The sequence below is a fragment of the Sebastes umbrosus genome, chromosome 12, assembly GCF_015220745.1.
Source record: "Sebastes umbrosus isolate fSebUmb1 chromosome 12, fSebUmb1.pri, whole genome shotgun sequence".
NCBI lineage: Eukaryota > Metazoa > Chordata > Actinopteri > Perciformes > Sebastidae > Sebastes > Sebastes umbrosus.
Window position 1 is genome coordinate 32,971,960 of NC_051280.1, and position 21,649 is coordinate 32,993,608.

At 38.6% G+C, this 21,649-nt stretch overlaps 2 protein-coding genes and 2 long non-coding RNA genes across 5 annotated transcripts in view; 1 reads left to right on the top strand and 3 right to left on the bottom strand.

The window, feature by feature from the left end:
• On the bottom strand, window positions 1-9,084 carry LOC119498440 (verrucotoxin subunit beta-like). 2 transcript variants are annotated; one of them, XM_037787364.1, is made up of 4 exons: window positions 8,991-9,084; window positions 4,417-4,590; window positions 1,537-4,017; window positions 1,375-1,504 (listed from the first exon to the last, which is right to left on the bottom strand). In XM_037787364.1, exons 2-4 carry the CDS (start codon window positions 4,514-4,516, stop codon window positions 1,467-1,469), a joined length of 2,619 nt encoding a protein of 872 aa, XP_037643292.1. In that variant the 5' UTR covers window positions 4,517-4,590; window positions 8,991-9,084; the 3' UTR covers window positions 1,375-1,466. The 2 variants fall into 2 exon arrangements, with proteins under 2 accessions (XP_037643291.1, XP_037643292.1); XM_037787363.1 differs by having other exon boundaries at window positions 1-4,017.
• LOC119498531 overlaps window positions 4,478-21,649 on the top strand; it is a 20,181-nt gene continuing 3,009 nt past the window's right edge. Inside the window, exons 1-2 of the long non-coding RNA XR_005209124.1 lie at window positions 4,478-4,592; window positions 12,357-12,367. This is a non-coding gene — a long non-coding RNA (uncharacterized LOC119498531). The remainder of the gene's footprint in view (window positions 4,593-12,356; window positions 12,368-21,649) is intronic.
• LOC119498529 overlaps window positions 20,396-21,649 on the bottom strand; it is a 25,746-nt gene continuing 24,492 nt past the window's right edge. Inside the window, exon 2 of the long non-coding RNA XR_005209122.1 lies at window positions 20,396-20,760. This is a non-coding gene — a long non-coding RNA (uncharacterized LOC119498529). The remainder of the gene's footprint in view (window positions 20,761-21,649) is intronic.
• Window positions 20,686-21,649, bottom strand: part of LOC119498527 (prothymosin alpha-B-like) — a 4,389-nt gene continuing 3,425 nt past the window's right edge. Inside the window, exons 3-5 of the mRNA XM_037787471.1 lie at window positions 21,484-21,568; window positions 21,310-21,395; window positions 20,686-21,192 (exon numbers count right to left, since the gene is read on the bottom strand). Coding sequence (XP_037643399.1) covers window positions 21,148-21,192; window positions 21,310-21,395; window positions 21,484-21,568 — 216 coding nt within the window. The 3' untranslated portion in view covers window positions 20,686-21,147. The remainder of the gene's footprint in view (window positions 21,193-21,309; window positions 21,396-21,483; window positions 21,569-21,649) is intronic.

Here is a 21,649-nt window from a genome sequence, read left to right on the forward strand (position 1 = left end):
TAACATTTCTTGATTGTTTATTAGTTAATGATTTCTCCATCTTTCAGTGGGAGCCACCGCATTACCACACAGAACAATTAAATGTATGTCAGTACACATCAGTATCAGGAATGATTAAAATGATTCATGCATTCAAATCTCAGACAAAATAAACTTAATAGATGATGTTAAAATAAGCAGGAAGCTGATAACCCAGTGCAAAACAAATATGAACAATGTTAACTGGATGCAATTGAAATATATTTAAACCTTTATGTAAAAAATACAAAATAAAACAAGTTATTATTTTTGAGTGGAGCTTTACGAGCTTTTTACAATCAATGAACAGGTGTCTCAGCCTCTGAGGCTTTCAGGTACTTTTCTTTGTTCTTTAAGTTCATTTTACTCAAATTTGTTCTTCTGATTTAAATGTACTTTCCAGTAACATTTTATAAGAAGACATTTAGTGTCAGTATCAAGACTCTGTCCGGTTTTGTTCTTTGTGTATTATCTGTGTCAGGATGGATCTCCTCTTTGACATGATGGTATCGGTTTGAGTCTAGTTATGGTCTTGGCCTTCCAAACATGATTTTTACTCGTTCGGGATGTTGAAAAAAAAGTCTCCTTAAAATTTTCTTTGTATGTCTCCCAGGTACCCAACTCGAATATTCCAGCCTAACTTGGCCTCAGATTCCTCTCCCTCACTCAGCATATCAATGTACTCTCGAGTGGAGAGAGGATCTGGCTTCAGTGTTCTCTCTTTAAGTCTGTTGAAACACTCAGCAGAGCTCATTATCAGTTCTACCACCTCATCCATCAATGGATTGAATTCAGCCCCCAGTTTGTTAACCAACGGCCAGATAGATGTTTTAGCCTCTGAAGGTTGTAGATACTTTTCTTTCAGCTTTTTCACTGTACGTTTTTGTTTAACCTCCTCATACTCCCACCTGTACTTTTGAGATCCAGTACCAGAAATATCTACTTTAACAGGCATTGTGAAGGCGACTTCAAACTCAAAGTTCTCATTTCTGTTGATCTCTTCCTCATGACTTTTAAGTATTTCAGTTGTCTCTATTAGCTCCACAAGCCTAGCTAACAGAACTCCAACCTGCTCCTGTAAATTCTCATATGAATCCTTGAGCTGCTTTCTTTCTCTGAGGACCTCTTTTGTCATTGTCAAGCTTTTGGTTTCTATGATATTCAAAGCAACAAAGAACCTCTTCATGCCTTTCGTCCCCATGTTCCAACACATCTGATCAAAGCCCACATCTTCATCACTCATGTTGTCTGCTGCAGATGATTTGTTGTCTGCAAACAACGCTGAATTGTTGAATTTGAAGTGAATTGGCAGCCCGCCTTTTGTTTTAGGACATGAGAAACCTGAAGCATTGATTGCCTCTAAAACTGCTGGTTGCTGGCCGTCTGCAAGTGTCACCAGAATCCGGATGTTGTCCGCCACATCTTCGCCAAAGATCGAGAGCATAGAATCAAACACACATGTCTGTGATGGTGTGAGTTGTGCTAAAGCAGCCGGAGCTACAAAACACACAGCGTCAATGTCACTGACGCCGTGCTCAGCAGAGAAGAGATTACGTAGGTGTTCAATGATCTCCTCGTCTCTTTCTATGTCTCTTGTACCTCCAAACGCTGGAGTGTCCACAATGGTCAGTGAGTGATCTATTTTAAAACCATCCTGGTGGTTGATCTTGTACACAGTGACTTCAGAGGTCTGGCTTTCAGCTTGTGATCTCAGTTGATCCTCATCAATTAGTTGAAATCTGAAAGTGTCCTCCCACTCCACACCAACAATGTAGTTGATCATTCCATTGATCAGAGTGGACTTTCCTGATCCGGTCGCTCCGAAAAGCACAATAGTGCGATTTTGCCTCGTGCTTTCTTTGCCAAAGTTAAACCTGCGGCATCCATGGATGTCCATATCTTCTTCTGTCAGAGGCAGTTGATAAACTGAGGGTGATTCAGGATTCATCCTTTCACTTGTACTTTTGAGGAATTCTGTGAGTGTAAATGTTGTTGTGCAGACATTAACAGTGATGCTCTCTTTGCTTCTGCCGTCTACACCACAATCACATCGGACCCTGAAGACATATTCTGTCTCTAACTGAAGCCCTGAAATGATCGCCTTTTCAGCTCTTGACATCATTTGGCTCCATTGGAGATCTTCCTCTTTCACCCTGTTGTCCTTCACGGTGTACTCCACGATGTAGCTCAAGATGTGGACATCTTGTCCAAGCTCAGCAGGTTTCTCCCAGCTAACTGATATCTCACTTGAGTTTGGTTCAACTTCAGGTTTTCCAGGAGGGCTGCAAGGTAAGGTTTTAATGGAACCACTGACTTCTTTGGCTGGCCCAACCCAACCTGCTGAGGTCACTGCTCTGCATCTGAACATATACTCTGTGTTAGGACTCAGATCGCTTACTGTGACTTCTTCAGCTGTTGATGCTGTCTTCTGTTTCCATCCATCCTCTCCAGTGACACAGTACTCAACCGAGTAGGAGGTGATGTTCTCTGCTCCAAATCTGGGTGGAGAAATCTTCAGTGTCACACTGTTGTGGTTTATATCACCTACTGTTACCGTTTCAGGCTTTGAAGGCGGCTCAAAGTTCTCATTGTCTGGAAAGCCATCTTTATAAAGGTAGATGCTTGAACCTTTCTGTATCTCATTTGTTAATCCCACTGTCAAGAACTTAATGTTCTTGTTCTCCTTGTTGGCCTCTGCAAAGTCACTGAAGAGCTTTGCTTTATTCCTCATCACACCTGCTACTTCTTTTGAGGCGTACCATTGTTTCTTCTCTACATCCTGAGTGCGTGGATCTTGAGGGTCGTCTAGTGTTTGTTTTAAGTAGTTTGATAAAGTTGAGAGGTATGGTTCAGCACTTCCCAGCGAGGTGAAAACAAAACACACAGCATGCTCTGCACTGAGACTTTCCTTATACATGTGATTTTGAGAAGGAACAATCTTGGTGTTTTTCATCATGTTGGTGAAAGACTTTAATGTGTCGACTTCTCTCTCTTTACAGTCCATCCACTCGTTCAGGTTTTTGCTGTTGAAAGGAGAAGAAAATCTCTTCTTCAAGATCTCAGCGAGCACAGCCTCCTCTTCTCCTCCTCCTCGGATTAATGGAAGTTTCTTAGCCAAGGTTCCTTGGAGTTCCAGTCTGAACTCAGAGCACATCTCTTTAAAAGTTTTAATCTTTTTGCCAATCTGTGGGAACTGCTGTGCAGTGGTGGTTTTTAATGCATCATTGCACCTCATTTCCAGCTCACTGAAGTCCTCCAGGACACGCTGGGATTCTTGAACTAATGTTATACTTATCTGACGTACGAGTTTAGCAGCAGAAGAATCTAAAGTTGTCAGTGGCAACAGCCAGACTTTCATCGGTACGGCGTTTTCTCCGTTGGCTCCCAGCAATTTTGGCAGACTTTGGTAGACTTCCACTGCATCCTGAAAGGATGTCGGAGGTTTCTGAAGGGAAAAGTCTCCAAAGAATCTGCAGGAGAATTTCTCAACATTTTCTTTGTCCTTGTTTTCCATTTTCAGAGAACCTTCACCCTTTATATCAAAGCAAGGAATCTTCTTGATCATGACTTTCAAGTTACCCTGAATGTCTTGATGATCTTCCTTTTCAGACACCTCACGGTCAAAGACAAAGAAGGCTTGTGCCCCATAAAGGATACCAGTGACTACATGTGTTGCTAATCCTTTATCAAAGACCTCACCGTGCTTCATATTGCCTCTTCCAAGATGATTCATCGACAGTTCCTGGAACTTTGTGGTAGTTTTGTAATTCAGTGTTACTCTGGCCTGATTTTTGGAATTCTTACTATCGTTCAGATATTTTGCCGATCCTCCAACCTCAACCAGTCCACCGAAGAAACTTGCTTTCAGAGAGGCTTCGACATTTAGTGCTGAAGATTTATCTGCAATTGATTCAGATGCAACTATCTCAAAGTCATTATAGTTCTGTGGTCTGTCACTAATGTTTCTCATCAGATCATCATGGTCCCACAGTGTCATTCCTGAAAAAGAAGAAGTGAAAATCAGGTTCAGCGTCCAGAACCAGCTAGACAGGAGAAGGTGTTGTTATGTCGTACCAGACAGATTAGATAATCATACATATTAAATTGAAGGTGAATGTCTCAGCATCCTGCTCTTTTCCAAATGTAATCTTTGAATGCCTTCAGCCTTGATCTTATTTTAACTGTCTACCTGTCCCTCCTCTGCTTATTGGTGCCTCAAGAAACAACATCAATAAATATTGAAAGGATTTCATGACTTGGATATAAGGTAGATAACTAATAAGAATAAAGGAGCAGAACTGATCAACAGATCTTTGTCTGTGTGAAACATTGTTGAATATAAATAAATACTGAATTGTGGTTGTGAAGCATTAAGTAACTTTACATGTAAGTCCTTACCAGGGACGAGTGAGTCTTCACGGCAGTCGTATAACATCCCGAGGCTGAAAGGCCGGCCAAGCGCTGCCACCTCCATCATCCCACTGGCTTTAGAGGCCATCGCTCAGTCTGAACTGGACAAAGTGAACAGCAGTTCACTTTTCTGACTCTTCTGCTGTCCAACCCGTCATTTGTCTGTGTGATATAAAAATATTTATCACACAGAGACACAAACACTACTCAAAAGAGATTCAAAACGACTATCATAATTTCATGGTTTCTTAACAGTAAAATAACTATTAACTCAATTTTAATTAAATATCAATTTACCATTTATAAATGATGGTTATTATAAAGTGTCACCCACAATCCTCTGCGCAGCAGATATATGAGCAAGATGGTCAAAGTAGTATGTAACTAATTGTTTTCATACTGCATGTAACAGTATGCACTTTGTAAGGGCAGCTGCAGTATGTACTAAAAGTAAAAAGCAAAAGTATGGAAGCCTTCATCTGTGCTGCTGCTGTCAGGATTAAAACCTGTACAATACTATCCTCTAGTGGCTGCTACAACACACTGCTTCAAACACCACCATCTTCTACAACTGTTGCTGCTGCTTGTCAAGTTACATACAACAGGAAGTTTGTACAGGCTGAGTGAACTGAAAGGCCTCAAGTCCACAGATCTTTTCATGTTGTTGTTGTCAGGTTAATGTCAGTTGATAAGAAATGTTACTTGTTGTTCAGTATCTTATAGTGGGGCCGCTAAGCTGAAATGTTCTTAACAGTTGTGCATTTTGCGATAAAAACAACAAATTTGGTACAGATATATGTTTATATGTTCTGAAAAGATATAGATATCGGGGCGCCGCCAATTTGGCCCCTGAGGGACATGGCAGCCATTTTCCAAAAAGGCCGACAAATAGGTGTTTAAAATTTCAAAATGTTGCAGAAAAATGATTTTATGACTCTTAGTGATTTCCAAGTTGTGTTCAAGCTGGTTAGATCAGATGTCAGAATATCACAGGCATGATTTTATTACCTCTTTATTTTTAAAGGTACTTTTTAAAAGCTTTTAACCTGAGAAAAACAGGAAAACCCAATAAAAGGAGCAAGGTCACTTCAGGGTCAAACTTCACCCCCATGCCTTCAAGGCAGAATGACAACCTTTAAAATACACATTTAGAACGGCAAGATCTTCAGCTTTCCATCGGTGTATTTATCTTTTCATTAGCAGTAAAATTGACAGATATTGCTGGATACATTTCTTGGTTGCCAGTAACTTCTAATCACAGTTAAAGCAATACTGAACTTTGGTAGAACTTTGGGTTGTATCGCTAACTAGCCGTGATATCGGCCCAACTAAAGGAGAAAATCATCATCAATTGCTTCTGCTGCTTTTTCTCTCTCTCTATTCAGTCCCATTGCCAGCGAAACAGGTCGCTAAGGTTACTTTAATGCACAACCCGTTCGGTTCGGTTAAAACAAACTCAGGTCTATTTGTCCAGTTAAGGTTTGTTTGGGCTGGTCTGAAAGCTCATTCAAACTCTGGTGCTGAAGAAACAACTGAACTCTGTTCCATCTGAAAAGGTGGGTCTCGGTCCGCTTCCAAGCGGACTCTGGTGCGGTTTGTTTATAAACTGGAAAAACAAAGTTCGGAAACTTGTGTTTAGTGGATTATTTCTCTGTTGTTAAAATGCTAATGGTCATTGTATTTTACATCGTTGGAAAGCCTGTTTATTTACCTTCACAATGATGTCCAACTTGTAAGGATCATGCATTTGTGGGATGAGCAGCACAGCTGATTATGTGGGTAGTGCCCAAGAAACATTTGCCAAAATGCTCTGCCAATGGTAAACAGTGTATTCTCCTGTTGGAGTTGACTCTTGTTTTGAGTTGTTTGGTGGATTGGATGATTGAACTCTCTATCAGTAACAAGGAACAAACAAGACATATTGGCTATTTTACACTTTATTCATTTAATACACCGTCAGGAGCCTCAGTAGCGGTGGAAGATCCATACGCAGCCACAACAGCCTGGCACCTCCTCCTCATGCTGGTCAGCAACCTGGTCACACGTTGCTGTGGGATGGTATTCCATTCCTCAACCAAGATATAACTTGGTTTTGCGGAACACCAGCTTCAACTCGCCCTATTGCGCGGGCGTAGTAAAAGTAACATTTGCCAAAATTCTCTGGCAATGCTAAACAGAGTATTCTCCGGTTGGTGTTGACTCTTGTTTTGAGCTCCAGGTGCTGCCAATCAGGTGCCTGATGTGCATGGGGCCTGCTGGGTGCCGCGCCCTACTAAAGGGATCATTTGTGTCTGCTCCAAGCATCGGCATGCCAAGTTTGTCTAATCTGCATAAGGCCCGCGCAATAGGGCAAGTTGAAGCTGGTGTTCTGCAAAACCAAGTTGCATCTTGGCTGAGGAATGGAACACCATCTCACAGCAACGTGTGACCAGGTTGGTGGCCAGCATGAGGAGGAGGTGCCAGGCTGTTGTGGCTGCGTATGGATCTTCCACCGCTACTGAGGCTCCTGACGGTGTATTAAATGAATAAAGTGTAAAATAGCCAATATGTCTTGTTTGTTCCTTGTTACTGATAGAGAGTTCAATCATCCAATCCACCAAACAACTCAAAACAAGAGTCAATACCAACAGGAGAATACACCATTTAGCATCCCACAAATACATGATCCTTACAAGTTGGACATCATTGTGAAGGTCAATAAACAGGCTTTCCAACCATGTAAAATACAATGCCAATTAACATTGTAACAACAGAGAAATAATCCACCAAACACAATTTCCAAACTTTTTTTTCCAAGTTTATATATATACATATATACACATTTTTTTTTTAGCTTTATATGCATCTTAAAGGGAGATTAGACAAGTATTTAATACTCTTATCAACATGGGAGTGGACAAATATGCTGCTTTATTCGAATGTATATACATATTTATTATTGTAAATCAGTTAACAACACAAAACAATGACAGATATTGATCCAGAAACCCTCACAGGTACTGCATTTAGTGTAGAAAATATGCTTCAATCATAACATGTCAAACTGCAGCCCAACAGGCAACAACAGCTGTCAGTGTGTCAGTGTGCTGACTTGACTATGACTTGCCCCAAACTGCATGTGATTATCATAAAGTGGGCATGTCTGTAAAGGGGAGACTCGTGGGTACCCATAGAACCCATTTACATTCACACATCTGGAGGTCAGAGGTCAAGGGACCCCTTTGAAAATGGCCATGACTGTTTTCCCTCGCCAAGATTTAGCGTAATTTTGGAGTGTTATAGTACCTCCCTCGTGACAAGCTAGTATGACATGGTTGGTACCATTTTCAGAGGGATGCCTTAACCTCTGACCTCCAAATATGTGAATGAAAATGGGTTCTATGGGTGCCCACGAGTCTCCCCTTTACAGACATGCCCAGCAGCTGGTTGAAGTGGTGCTATCCCAGTATTCCCAGTATTCCCTCTTGTAGATGTCCTCTCTCAGTGGAAGTGGTGGTTTTGGTCTGAAGGTCAATCCTATCGTCCGTCTCTGAGTCTGTGTATGAGCGTGTGTTTGTCGTCTCAGTGAGGCAGAATAACAGCCTGTTCTCCTGGTTTGTCTCAGGTGAATCAGGTGACGGGTGGCGCTTCATCAACTGCATGTTTTTGCATGTAGAGGAGCAAGTAGTAAAGAAAAAGAAGAATCATGATTCTGTAAATCATTGGGTGTGTGAATCCACGTATCTTTCAAAGGCTGTCCGTATATATATATAAACTGGGGGAAAAAAAGTTTGGAAACTTGTGTTTGGTGGATTATTTCTCTGTTGTTACAATGCTAATGGTCATTGTATTTTACATCGTTGGAAAGCCTGTTTATTGACCTTCACAATGATGTCCAACTTGTAAAGATCATGCATTTGTGGGATGAGCAGCACAGCTGATTATGTGGGTAGCGCCTAAGAAAGAATTTGCCAAAATGCTTTCATGACATATAAATCTACATCTGTGTCAAATTTGTTGCTTTTACTGCAAAATGCACACTTGTTATGCTTAACTGCCCCACTATTAAGAACTACACGGTATAAAATAGTACATTTTTATTTGTATAGCCCCGCAAAAAATGACAAGTCATAATCTGGTTTTAACTAAATTTGACCAAACATTTCGTTTAGTGTATTTTAGCGTTTTAGAACAGTGTATATTGCTGCTGTCAGGATTAAAACCTGTACAATACTTTCCTCTAGTGGCTGCTACAACACACTGCTTCAAACACCACCATCTTCTACAACTGCTGCTGCTGCTTGTCAAGTTACATACAACAGGAAGTTTGTACAGGCTGAGTGAACTGAAAGGCCTCAAGTCCACAGATCTGTTTATGTTGTTGTTGTCAGGTTAATGTCAGTTGATAAGAAATGTTACTTGTTTTTCAGTATCTTAAGAACTACATGGTATAAAATACTCAATTATTATTTGTATAGCCCCCCCCAAAAAAATCTCAAATCACAACTCATAATCTGGCTTTAACTAAATTTGACCAAACATTTAGCTTAGTGTATTTTAGCGTTGTAGGACAGTGTACTCACCAGTGTTTGGTAGACATTCTGTTGCTTTGTTGACAAAAACTTGATGGATTCAGTTGAATTTGTCTTCAGACTTGTCTCGACCGCAGCACTGCTGTCTCTGAGACTGACTTTCATTTCCTTAGGAGTAAATGTGACGTAGAAGCTCTCCTCTTTCAGTGATGCTCCACCTCTCAGGTGATAGCGGGCTTCCTTCACATGATAAGAGATTTGCTCCTCCCTCACCGTGGTACGGCGCAGAGCCCTGCAGAGGCAGCAGGTAAAATATCTCGGGTTCCATATGTGCCAAAATTACAGCATATGACATGTCTATGTGTCTATTTAATAATAATGTCTTTCGCTGTCGTCTGAACATGAGGCATAACATTTGTCTGTCCATTCAACTTTAAACTGCACTTCTGTCGTCTTGTTGCACTCCCTGTTGACTGTGCTGTTAGGAATGTCATTCTGCCGGGTCGATGACACATTGTGACAATATTCATAACGACACAGTCAGACGACACGTTTGTCAAATGACCACAACGAGACCTAAAACGACATACAGACTCAAAATGACCGATAAGAGACCCAAAATGACCACAATGAGACCCAAAATGACCACAATGAGACCTAAAATGACACAATGAGACCCAAAACGACCACAATGAGACCCAAAACGACCACAAAGAGACCCAAAACGTCCATAATAAGACCAAAAACGACCACAATGAGACCCAAAACGACCACAAAGAGACCCAAAATGAACACAAACAGACCCAAAACGACCACAATGAGACCCAAAACGACCACAATGAGACCCAAAACAACCACAAAGAGACCTAATATGACACAATGAGACCCAAAACAACCACAATGAGATGCAAAAACGACCACAATGAGACTCAAATGACCACAAAGAGACCCAAAACAACATGTAGAGACTCAAAACGACCACAAAGAGACTCAAAACGTCCACAATGAGACCCAAAACAACCACAGAGACCTAAAATGACATGGAGACTCAAAACGACCACAATGAGACCCCAAATGACACAATGAGACCCAAAACAACCACAAAGAGACTCAAATGACCACAAAGAGACCCAAAATGTCCATAATGAGACCTAAAACAACCTCAATGAGACCCAAAACGACCACAAAGACACCTTAAAATGACAGAGACCCAAAACAACCACAATGAGACGCAAAAACGACCATAAAGACACCTAAAACGACATGTAGAGACTCAAAACGACCACAAAGAGACTCAAAACGTCCACTAAGAGACCCCAAATGACACAATGAGACCCAAAACAACCACAGAGACCTAAAATGACATGGAGACTCAAAACGACCACAATGAGACCCCAAATGACACAATGAGACCCAAAACAACCACAAAGAGACTCAAATGACCACAAAGAGACCCAAAATGTCCATAATGAGACCTAAAACAACCTCAATGAGACCCAAAACGACCACAAAGACACCTTAAAATGACAGAGACCCAAAACAACCACAATGAGACGCAAAAACGACCATAAAGACACCTAAAACGACATGTAGAGACTCAAAACGACCACAAAGAGACTCAAAACGTCCACTAAGAGACCCCAAATGACACAATGAGACCCAAAACAACCACAAAGAGACTCAAAATGACCACAATAAGACCCAAAAAGGACCACAAAAGATGCGAATGACTACAAAGAGACACAAACTTATCACAAAAAAACTGAGGTCCCACGACCTGAGCGACCACACTATACGGTCCGATCATCAGCCCTGCGACCTGAGAGATCACACTGTACTGATCGTTTTTTAAATTTATATTTATTTTGTCTTTAATGCACATTTTTCATTATTATTTACAATCTGTAATTCACATTTTTGCACATTTTAGATTATTATTTACAGTCTTTATTAAAAAAAAAAAAAATCACAGCAGGTTATTTAAACACGGTCAGCGGGCCGCAGTTGGCCCACGGGCCGTAGTTTGGCCACCCCAGCTTTAATATTTTCTGATAATACTTAACTCAGTATTTTTAGACCGTGGTCTGAAGAAACAGGTGAGGCGTCACTGCAGTGACTGCTGCTTTAGGAGCGTGTTAACACACCAGCTGTTGCTGGGCGAGCCCCTGGTTCACGGGACGATGTGTAGACCCCTGATGGGCTGGTGTGTGTGTGGAGGCCATGAATTATAACTCATGCGCAAAAATTAGATACAGACACCTATTGGTGCCACGCAAGAAAAAAAAAAGAAGGTTTAAATCAGTATCACGTTATAACCTGAAACGTTTATGTTATAACAACATAAATAGTGTTTATTTTGTCTTTACTGCACATTTTGAATTATTATTTACAGTCTGTAATGCACATTTTAAATGATTTCTTGTTTTGTCTTTAATACACATTTTAAATGATTATTTATTTTGTCTTTAGTTCTAAAGGGACTGGGTGTGAAATTAAATGGAGGCTATGAATTATAACTCATGCGCAAAAATTAGGTGAAAAAAAAGGTGCTGCCAAATGGTCAGATTAACTTACAACTCCGACGGCCGCGATTCTGTGTTTCAGAGTTTGTAGCAGGCTCAGTTTTAAAGCTACAGTAGAGATACTGGTATCATATGAAACTATAAAACCTGATGAATCCATCAGCCATCATGTCATACTAGCTTGTCATAAAGGAGGTTAAATAACGCTCCAAACTGTGTCACGCTAGCTCGTCGGGAAGAGCGCTAAATAACGCTCCAGATAGACATAACGCTAACTTTTGGCGAGGAGAAACTGGTGTGGCCATTTTAAGGGGTCCCTTGAAAATGGGTTCTGTGGTATACCCACGAGTCTCCCCTTTACAGACATAGCTAACGTTCTCGGATGCAGTGACACAAAATGGAGCATTGTTTTTAAACGAAGAAGTCGTTTTGGAGACTGAACCCTGATCCAGTAAAAGCTCAGAGCGTGCGGTGAGGAGATATGACCCTGAATAGTTTGGATTCATAATGATGAACGCAGTGATGGGTGAGGGTATAAGCTGAATATTCATGTGGGTCATTACAGCGGACGGTGGCATATTTATATCCCAGTTTGTCATTTATTTGGGAAGGAGGTCCTCGGAACATTTTTAACAATCAGAAATGGGCCTCAAGTTACAAAAGGTTGAGAACCCCTGAGCTAGACGACCGGGTCAGAGCATCTCCAGAACTGCAGCTCTTGTGGGATGTTCCCAGTCTGCAGTGGTCAGGACCTACCAAAAGTGGTCAAAGGAAGGAGAACCGGTGAACCGGCGACAGGGTCAGACCCGAGGCTCGTTGATGCACGTGGGGAGTGAAGGCTGGCCCGTGTTGTCCAATCCAATAGAAGAGCTTCTGGAGCTCAAACTGCTGAAAGAGTTAATGCTGGTTCTGATAGAACGGTGTCAGAACACACAGTGAGGAGCAGTTTGTTGCGTAGACCGGTCAGCGTGCACCGTGCTGACCTGATGTTATTACTGATCGGTGTATAGAGTGAGCATCAAGGAGGCTGCAGAGGAAACAACATGCAGCAACTCTGAGTTTGGACACACGGGGGCAGTGAAGCACCGAGAGGAAAGCTGCTGTTCATCAGAGAGGAGCTCTGTACAGGAGCCATGACAAGCTCCACACACAGCTCCTATCAATATGGTGTTCATGTGCAAAGATTCTAATGACGTACATACAGTATGTGTTATTCCTATGGTCTAAGACAGTCTGGATATATTAGTGCAGTGGTTCCCAACCTGGGGTCCGGGCCCCCCTTTGGGGGACGTCAAAGATCACAGGGGGGTCCGGGCCAGGATTTGTCAAAGTTAGATTTGCTCATGTCTAACTGAAATCAGAATAACACACTAACTGGATAATTTTATGCAAAAGTCTGTATATAAAACTATTTAAAAAGTAGGGCTGTCAATCAATTCATATATTTAATCAAGATTAATCGCAATTCTTTTTACAATTATTTTACTATTATTACTTCTTTTCTTTTATCTATTTATTTACTTCTCTTTCTTTACTTCATATATAACACATGCAGCTTTTGAAACCATATTATTATTATAATTATCATCATTATAATAGTAATAATAATACATTAAGTAATCAGTTTTCAGTCACTGGCCAGTTTTTTTTTCTTGAACATTTTTTATAATTATTACTTCTTTTCTTTTATCTATTTATTTACTTTTCTTACTTTATTTCATATATAACACATGTAGCTTATAAAACCATATTATTATTATTATTATTATTATTATTATTATTATCAATAATAATAAATACCTATTATATACCAGACAGAAAGAGGTTTGTCCCTTTATTTGTGTCCAGTACCCTGTATAATAGTACAGATAATAGTTCTTTTTGAGATAATATCATATCATCATATAATTATAACATTGACTCTATAAGTTCCAGTAAGATTAGCAACAGTCATGAAAACCATTAATCTATTATACCTGTTTATCCTGCTCAGGTATGCAGCGGGTGGAGCCAGTAACAGTAGCAGTGAGAGTACTACCAGGGAGTACTGATACTAGTAATACTACGACTGTCAGTAGTTACTGCTAGTACTTAAAGTAGATGCAGTAAAGATAGCAGTAGCCAGTGGTGGGAACTCAAAAACATACTTAAATACATGTTTTATCAGTGGTGGAAGAAGTATTCAGATCCTTTACTGCAGTAATACCACATAGTAAAACATACTGTCATAGTAAAAGTCCTGCATTGTTTCTCCAGTAAAAGTACGTCAGTATAATCAGTAAGATGTACTTGAGTACTTAAGTACAGTACTTGTGTAAGTGTACTTTCCACCACAGAGGCAGTAGTTACAGTATAGCAGTATTAGTTGTAGTATTCGTAGTATTAAAGTATGCGGTGTCCTCTGACTCAGGATCAGATTAAATTTCTCTTCAGGTTAAAGTTGAATACCTGATGATAATACTGCTCTCTGATTGGCCGACAGCAGCACTGCCTCGAACTCAAACGAGGTGAACCCGCAGAGTGGCGGCTCTCCGGTTCAAACTCCATACACCGAGCCCCGATTGGACGGGCCGTCGTCGCGCTCCAGCTCAGAGAGCCAATCGTCACGGAGCTGCTGACTGTTCTGTGTTTTTAACTTCCTGTTTCCAGCCTGCGGCTCTGATCTGATGTCAAGTCAGGACTCATCTGTGGATGAGGGCCAGCGCTCACGTTCACTGAGTACTGTACTGATGAAGGTACTTTACTTTATACTCCTACTCCACTACATCTCAGAGGGAAATATATACTTTTACTGCACTTCATTTAGTTACTTTACAGATACAATAAATAATCAACCAATAAATGCTGATGTATTATCACCGATTAAAGTACCAGCAGTCATTCAAATGAGCTCCGCCTTTACCAGCAGTATATGAAGTCATTCAAATGAGCTCCGCATTTACCAGCAGTATATGAAGTCATTAAAATGATCTCCACCTTTACCAGCAGTATATGAAGTCATTAAAATGAGCTCAACCTTTACCAGCAGTATATGAAGTCATTCAAATGAGCTCCGCATTTACCAGCAGTATATGAAGTCATTCAAATGAGCTCCACCTTTACCAGCAGTATATGAAGTCATTCAAATGAGCTCCGCATTTACCAGCAGTATATGAAGTCATTAAAATGATCTCCACCTTTACCAGCAGTATATGAAGTCATTAAAATGAGCTCAACCTTTACCAGCAGTATATGAAGTCATTCAAATGAGCTCCGCATTTACCAGCAGTATATGAAGTCATTCAAATGAGCTCCACCTTTACCAGCAGTATATGAAGTCATTCAAATGATCTCCACCTTTACCAGCAGTATATGAAGTCATTCAAATGAGCTCCACCTTTACCAGCAGTATATGAAGTCATTCAAATGAGCTCCACCTTTACCGACAGTATATGAAGTCATTCAAATGAGCTCCACCTTTACCAGCAGTATATGAAGTCATTCAAATGAGCTCCACCTTTACCAGCAGTATATGAAGTCATTCAAATGAGCTCCACTTTACCAGCAGTATATGAAGTCATTCAAATGAGCTCCACCTTTACCAGCAGTATATGAAGTTATTCAAATGAGCTCCACCTTTACCGACAGTATATGAAGTCATTCAAATTAGCTCCACCTTTACCAGCAGTATATGAAGTCATTCAAATTAGCTCCACCTTTACCAGCAGTATATGAAGTCATTCAAATTAGCTCCACCTTTACCGACAGTATATGTAGTCATTCAAATGAGCTCCACCTTTACTGGCAGTATATGTAGTCATTCAAATGAGCTCCACCTTTACCGGCAGTATATGAAGTCATCATAGGAACAAGACACCCAAACTCAAAGAGTCTCAAAGAGTCGTACAGTCATTTTGCATCCCTTCGTTAAGTTTCACATCCCTTTTGTTTTCGTTTAGCATCTTTTGTTGGTGATTTTGCATCTATTTTTAGTCGTTTTGCGTCTCCTTTCAGGAGTTTTGCATCTATTTTTAGGCATTTAGTAGTTTTGCATCTAGTTATAGTCGTTTTGCGTTTTCTTGAAGCTGTTTTGCATCTATTTTTAGTTGATTTGCCTCGTTGTAGTAGTTTTGCATATATTTTTAGTCATTTTGCATTTTCATGTAGTAGTTTGCATTTTCTTATAGTAGTTCTGCATCTCCTTGTAGTTGTTTTGCATCTATTTTTAGTCATTTTGCATCTATTTTTAGTCATTTTGCGTTTTCTTATAGTTGTTTTGGCAAATATTTTTAGTCATTTTGCATTTTTTTGTAGTAGTTTGCGATTTCTTGTAGTAGTTTTGCATCTCCTTGTAGTCGTTTTGCATCTATTTCTAGTAGTTTTGCATCTATTTTTAGTCATTTTACATTTCCTTGTAGTTGCGTTTTCTTGTAGTAGTTTTGCATCTATTTTAGTCGTTTCGCATTTTTTTGTAGTAGTTTACGTTTCCTTGTAGTCGTTTTGCACTTTTCTTTAATCTTTTTTATGTCTCTTTGTGGTCGTTTGGTGTCTGATTTAAGTTGTTTTGCACCTCCTTGTGGTCATTTAGTGATCGTTTTGTTTTTGTCTTTGTGGTCATGTTTTGTGGGCTGGTCTGGGTTAAAATGCCAGGGCTGGTCTTTTGTCCCAGTCCAGCCCTGGCCCCTGTAGATGATTATTTCAGGTAAATGCCAGTGATTTTTTTTAACATGGCCTGACTTGACTTTTCTCCCCTTCAACGACGAGTCAACAGCAGGATCTGAGAGCAAAAGCCTGCAGGGATAAATCTCTGAGACGTTTATGTGTCTCAGTTTTTGAGCTCTGCAGTTATCAACAGCTTTTGGTAAACAGGCTTCAACCGGTCGCAGAGGTCACAGAGGTCACAGAGGTCACGTCGTCCATCGTTCTTCTGGATATTAAATATTTCACAGTTTGTCTGTTTCTATATAATAAAAGTAAAGCCATGAATTCAAGTGAAGGGGGACGAACACACGTGGCAGTGCAGAGAAACAATATTTAGACCAACACGCTTAAGATGTGAGGTTTAGAGAATTTACAGAAATGTTAATTATAAGCAGCCGGTTAGTTTTCTGTCTGCTCTGACGTCACGCAAACATAAACAACGCCTGACTCTCCCCGATCTGACAGCCGATTGGTCAGAAACTGGAGTTTTATTGTGTTAACAGACCAAATGTTGTGATTGATTGACGGCAACTTTTATGAGCCAGAGAAGCTGACAAATATTACAGATATGAACATTACATCATCATCAAAACAATCAGTAATATCTGACAGATCAATAAAGGAAACTCTTTTCTTCTCCTCGTGTATTCTCACTATTGAAGTTCTTTATGTCAGGATGTGAGTGAGTTTGAGGTGGAAAAGCCAGCAGCTGATTTCAGGTGCATGTTAATCCAGATCAGGTCTAATAATAAGTTGCGGAGAGCCTTGCTTTATAAAAGTGAGATGTAAAACATGCAGGACAAACCTCACAAACAGCTTCCCGTTAATGAACTTCTCCCCCCCTCCATCCTGCAGTAATGGACCGCTCCACGAGCTCCGGTCCTCTGGTTTGGGATGAACCATGTGAGACCTGCAGGGAGGCGTTGCTCTCAGCTTCAAACCACCTGCTGAGGTGAGACACATTCTAGGTTTTTCAGGTCTTAAAGTTGCAGCGGAGTGAGACTGTAGTGCCACCGTGATGCTGACCTGTGACTGTGAGACAACTGGGAGCAGAGTATGTTAAACCTACTGGTTTCACTGGTGTTTGGTAGCTTCCAGCCTCTGAACACCACACAGGTGTATTCAGTTAATCTGTCTGGTTGGACCTCTTCTCAGGACTGTGTGGGTGTGTTCAGACTAGAGTGACATCTTCCTGTTAGCTCTGTTGAACCCAGATAGGGCGGGATACATCATCCCTTCATCATTCTTATTGGTAGATGAAGATTTGCGACCTCCAGCTTCAACCTGAGCACAGGTCCAATCAGCCAGAAGAACTGAGAACACCTGAGTGGGTGTTCAGAGGCTTTAAACATGAACATGAATTATTTAGTTCTTTCATGACTAACACCAACAAAAAGACCAAAATGATTAATACTAAAATATATGTTAATAAATAAAACTATCCTGAAGGGGGCGCTATGGCGGCCATCTAAAATTCACAGCTTTTAAAATGTGTATTGTATATATATATATATATATATATATATGTATATATCATTTGTAGAATATTTGTATGTTTTAAATAATAAAATATAAGAATGAATAATCAAACTATTAAAGGTGGAATGTGTAAGATCTGGCCAGAATTTTTGTTTTAAAATTATTAATAATAATAATAATAATAATAATAATAATAATAATAATAATAATAATAATAGAGTAAATAAATAAATACTTGAAAAATATATATATATAGACATATATAAAAAACGATACAATACTATTAAGCAATTGTTTAATTTTATGATAAATATTAAAAATAAAAAAGTAATATTCTACCATAAAGTCACCTTTGCTGTTTTTAATGTTTTTTGTTCATTTTCTTTAAAAAACATGAACAATTTATATAATAAATAACACAAATACAGATAAAAATACTTACAATTACATACTAGATAAATATATACTTGAGAATATATATATATATATATATATATAAAATTATAAAATTTAATATAAAATTTAATAAATTTAATTTATTATTACATTTCTATAATAAATAACACAAATACACATAAAAATACTGACAATTACATACTAGATAAATATATACTTGAGAATATATATATATATATATATATATAAAATTATATATTAAATTAAATTAATTAATTTTTTATTAGATTTTTACAATAATGTAAAAATAATAATAAAATAATAATAATAATATACATACTATATATACAGTATATAATACAAATATATATTATAACATTATATTATTTATAATACCAATCAAATATTATAATATATTAAAGTATTGTTTAATTGTATGATACTAAACATACTACCACAAAGTCACCTTTGCAGTTTTTATGTTTTTGTATTTTGTCTTTCAAAAACATGACAAACAGAAGTCTGCACTTGCCTGCTTAAATAAAGTGTGAACATAAAAAATGCTCAAATATAAGAGACTGAAAACCTTGAAAAAAATAAATTATATATATATATATATGTACACATATATATATACTGTATATATACATATATACAGTATATATATATATATATATACTGTATATATATATATAAAGAAAATAATCTCTCAAAGAAATCTAGATAAAAAGCAGCTCATCACCTGTGCAGCTCACCTGTACAGTAACACATGTGTGTGTGTGTGTGTGTGTGTGTGTGTGTGTGTGTGTGTGTGTGTGTGTGATGTTTTGAACATTCCTTTGTGTGGACTTCCTCTCTGGGTTTTGGGCCCTGCAGGCTGCAGCTGACATGACTGAACACAGATCACTCCTGCACTCGTTCAGGCTCCGTCATGTCGGTCCTGGACCTTCACCGTTCACACCTTCAACACTGCAGATCCACATCTAGTAACTCAGACCATTATAAGTTTCTTTTTGTTGTAACTCACAGAACTTTATTTTAAATTCTACAGCTCTCAGATCCTTTACTTCAAAATAACGTAGAAATAATCCACTACGAGTAAAAGTTTACCTCCTGCTCCTCCATCCTTTACTTCAGTAAAACTAACAGTACAACAGTGTAGAAAATACAAGTCCTTCATTATCCAGACAAAAAGCAATATCTCCAGCCAGATGGACATTCCTGTGAATACTAGCCTGCTGCTCTCCTACTACCACAACGAAACTACTCCGTTGCATATAAAAATACCTATAAAACAACGCTGTACAATAAGCACTAAATGCAGTACCTGTGAGGGTTCCTGGACAATATCTGTCATTGTTTTGTGTTGATAATTGATTTCCATTTTTTTACATTTATTTATCTTTTTTTATTTTCCATTCTTATTTTTTATGTTTTTTATTATCCATTTTATTTATATTTATTTATTTTTCCTTTCAATTTTTATTTCTTATATTTATTTATTCATCTGTCTATTTATTTTTTAATATTTAATTATTTATGTATTTATATATTGTATTATACATAAGTAAGTATACTACTATACTATCTATACATATACATTACACATAAGTACCTGTGAGGGTTTCTGGACAATATCTGTCATATTTCTGTGTTGTTAATTGATTTCCATTTTTTATATTTATTTATTTATCTATATATTTATTTATTTTTTATCTATTCCATTTTTATTTTTTATTTTTTTATTTTCCATTCTTATTTTCTATCTGTATTTCTTATTTTCCATTTTTTATATTTATTTATTTTTCCTTTCAATTTTTATTTTTTATATTTTTGTGTTAATTGATTTCCATTTTTTATATTTATTTATCTATTTACATATTTTTTATCTATTCCATTTTAATTTTTTTTTACATTTATTTATCTATTTTTTACTTTCCACTCTTATTTTTTATCTGTATTTGTATCTTATTTATTTTTCCTTTAAATTTTAATTATTTATATTTATTTATTTATCTGTTTGTCCACTCATGTTGATAAGAGTATTAAATACTTGACAAATCTCCCTTTAAGGTGCATTTGAACAGATGACAAAATGTGCAACTAAATATATTAATCAATTGACAGTCCTAAATTATAACAATGCATCATATGTTTTATATGTAAAGTAACCAGAAACTGTAGCTGTGAATGAAGCTAGTGCAGTAAAATATACAATATTTCCCTCTGAGACGAGGCGGAGTAGAAGTAGAAGTAGCAGAACATGGACCTCAGAGTAAAAGCTGCAGCTCGGCGACTAAAAGCGAGTTCACCTCTACCTGAGAGTCTTCGGCGTGCGGCCGCCGAGCAGAGGGGGAAAAAACAAGCAGAGATACAAAGTACAACTCACAAAATAAAAGTCCGGTTTATTGTCAAACAACAAACTTCGCACATACATCAAAACAGGCCGTCATAAAACAAAAAGTCGCTGACAAAAACAAAATAAAAAGGAAAAAGAAAAGAGGCTCTTTTCTTTGGCCTTTCCCCTCCCATACAAACAAACTAGTTATGGTACAGCTAAAGTACATACATTAAATTTACTGGAATGCTCTGAGTTCAACGGCTTTAAGAGGTTGTCTTTCAGGTTTTCTTTACTGTTTTTACATGTTTTTGTTTTTTATTCTAGTATCTGTTGAGATATTGTAACATGGTCAACCAAGTAAAATCTTTCGTTAAAGAAGCACCGATTTGGTCTGACGAGATCGCTGCCGAGAGAGAAACTGACCTCCCCCCTCCTAACAATATGTACAAAAATATAAAATGTAAATAAAAATACAAACAAATTCTCCTTTCGTGTTGTTGTTGTTGAAGAGAAGCCGGATTTCTGCGTCGACGTGGTGGCGGGTTCCTCTACAAAATTAGTTTTACAGATTTGAGGGGAGATCGAGAGAGAGTGTGGACGTGGTAGATGTTTGTTGAACTCTACTTGCTAATGACCGTGTTGGATTTTTTTTTTTTTTCCATTATTATTATTATTATTTTTTCCTTTTAAATCAGTCCTCCAGCCCCCCCACCTGTGTGACATATCAAAACAGTCAGAGGTGAAGAATCAGGAAGTGGTTCAGCAGGATGGCGCAGGGGGGGGAAACGCATCAATCGTCTTCGTCGGTTTTCTGCTTCTTGGTGTCGACGTCGTCCTGAAAGAAGAAGAAGAAGAAGAAGAAGAAGAAGAAGAAGGTCAGTTAAGTGAACGGCGAGGGTCGTGACCCGATTCTTGGCGGTAAAAAAAACAGGTTCGGGTGCCGGCGCCTCACCTCGTCGTCGTCTTCGTCATCCTCAGCTGCCCGTTTTGTGCCGACCCCGATCTCATCGTCGTCGTCCTCCTCCTCTTCCTCCTCACCTGCAGGACGAAGGAGTAGAAGAGTGAGACTTTTGTTTTTTTTGGGGAAATGATGCATAAAAATAAAATTAAAAAGTCTTCCAGCTACCTTCTACGTCATCTTCCTCGTCCTCCTCGTCCACCTCATCATCATCGTCATCATCTACCTCGGGCTCGCCGTTCTCCTCGTTCTCCTGGGGGGAAAGAAAACACGAGTGAGTTTTTTGTGAAGTTTTTCCAAAGTGATGAAGACGTAGGAAGAGTTTGAACGAACA

What these genes read in the sequence shown, in the direction of transcription:
- LOC119498440 (XM_037787363.1), bottom strand. Translation starts at nt 4,516, where the DNA reads ATGGCCTCTAAAGCCAGTGGGATGATGGAGGTGGCAGCGCTTGGCCGG. An exon ending in TGAAGACTCACTCGTCCCTG is followed by an intron (nt 4,018 to 4,416) that starts GTAAGGACTTAC and finishes CTTCTTTTTCAG; the next exon opens with GAATGACACTGTGGGACCAT.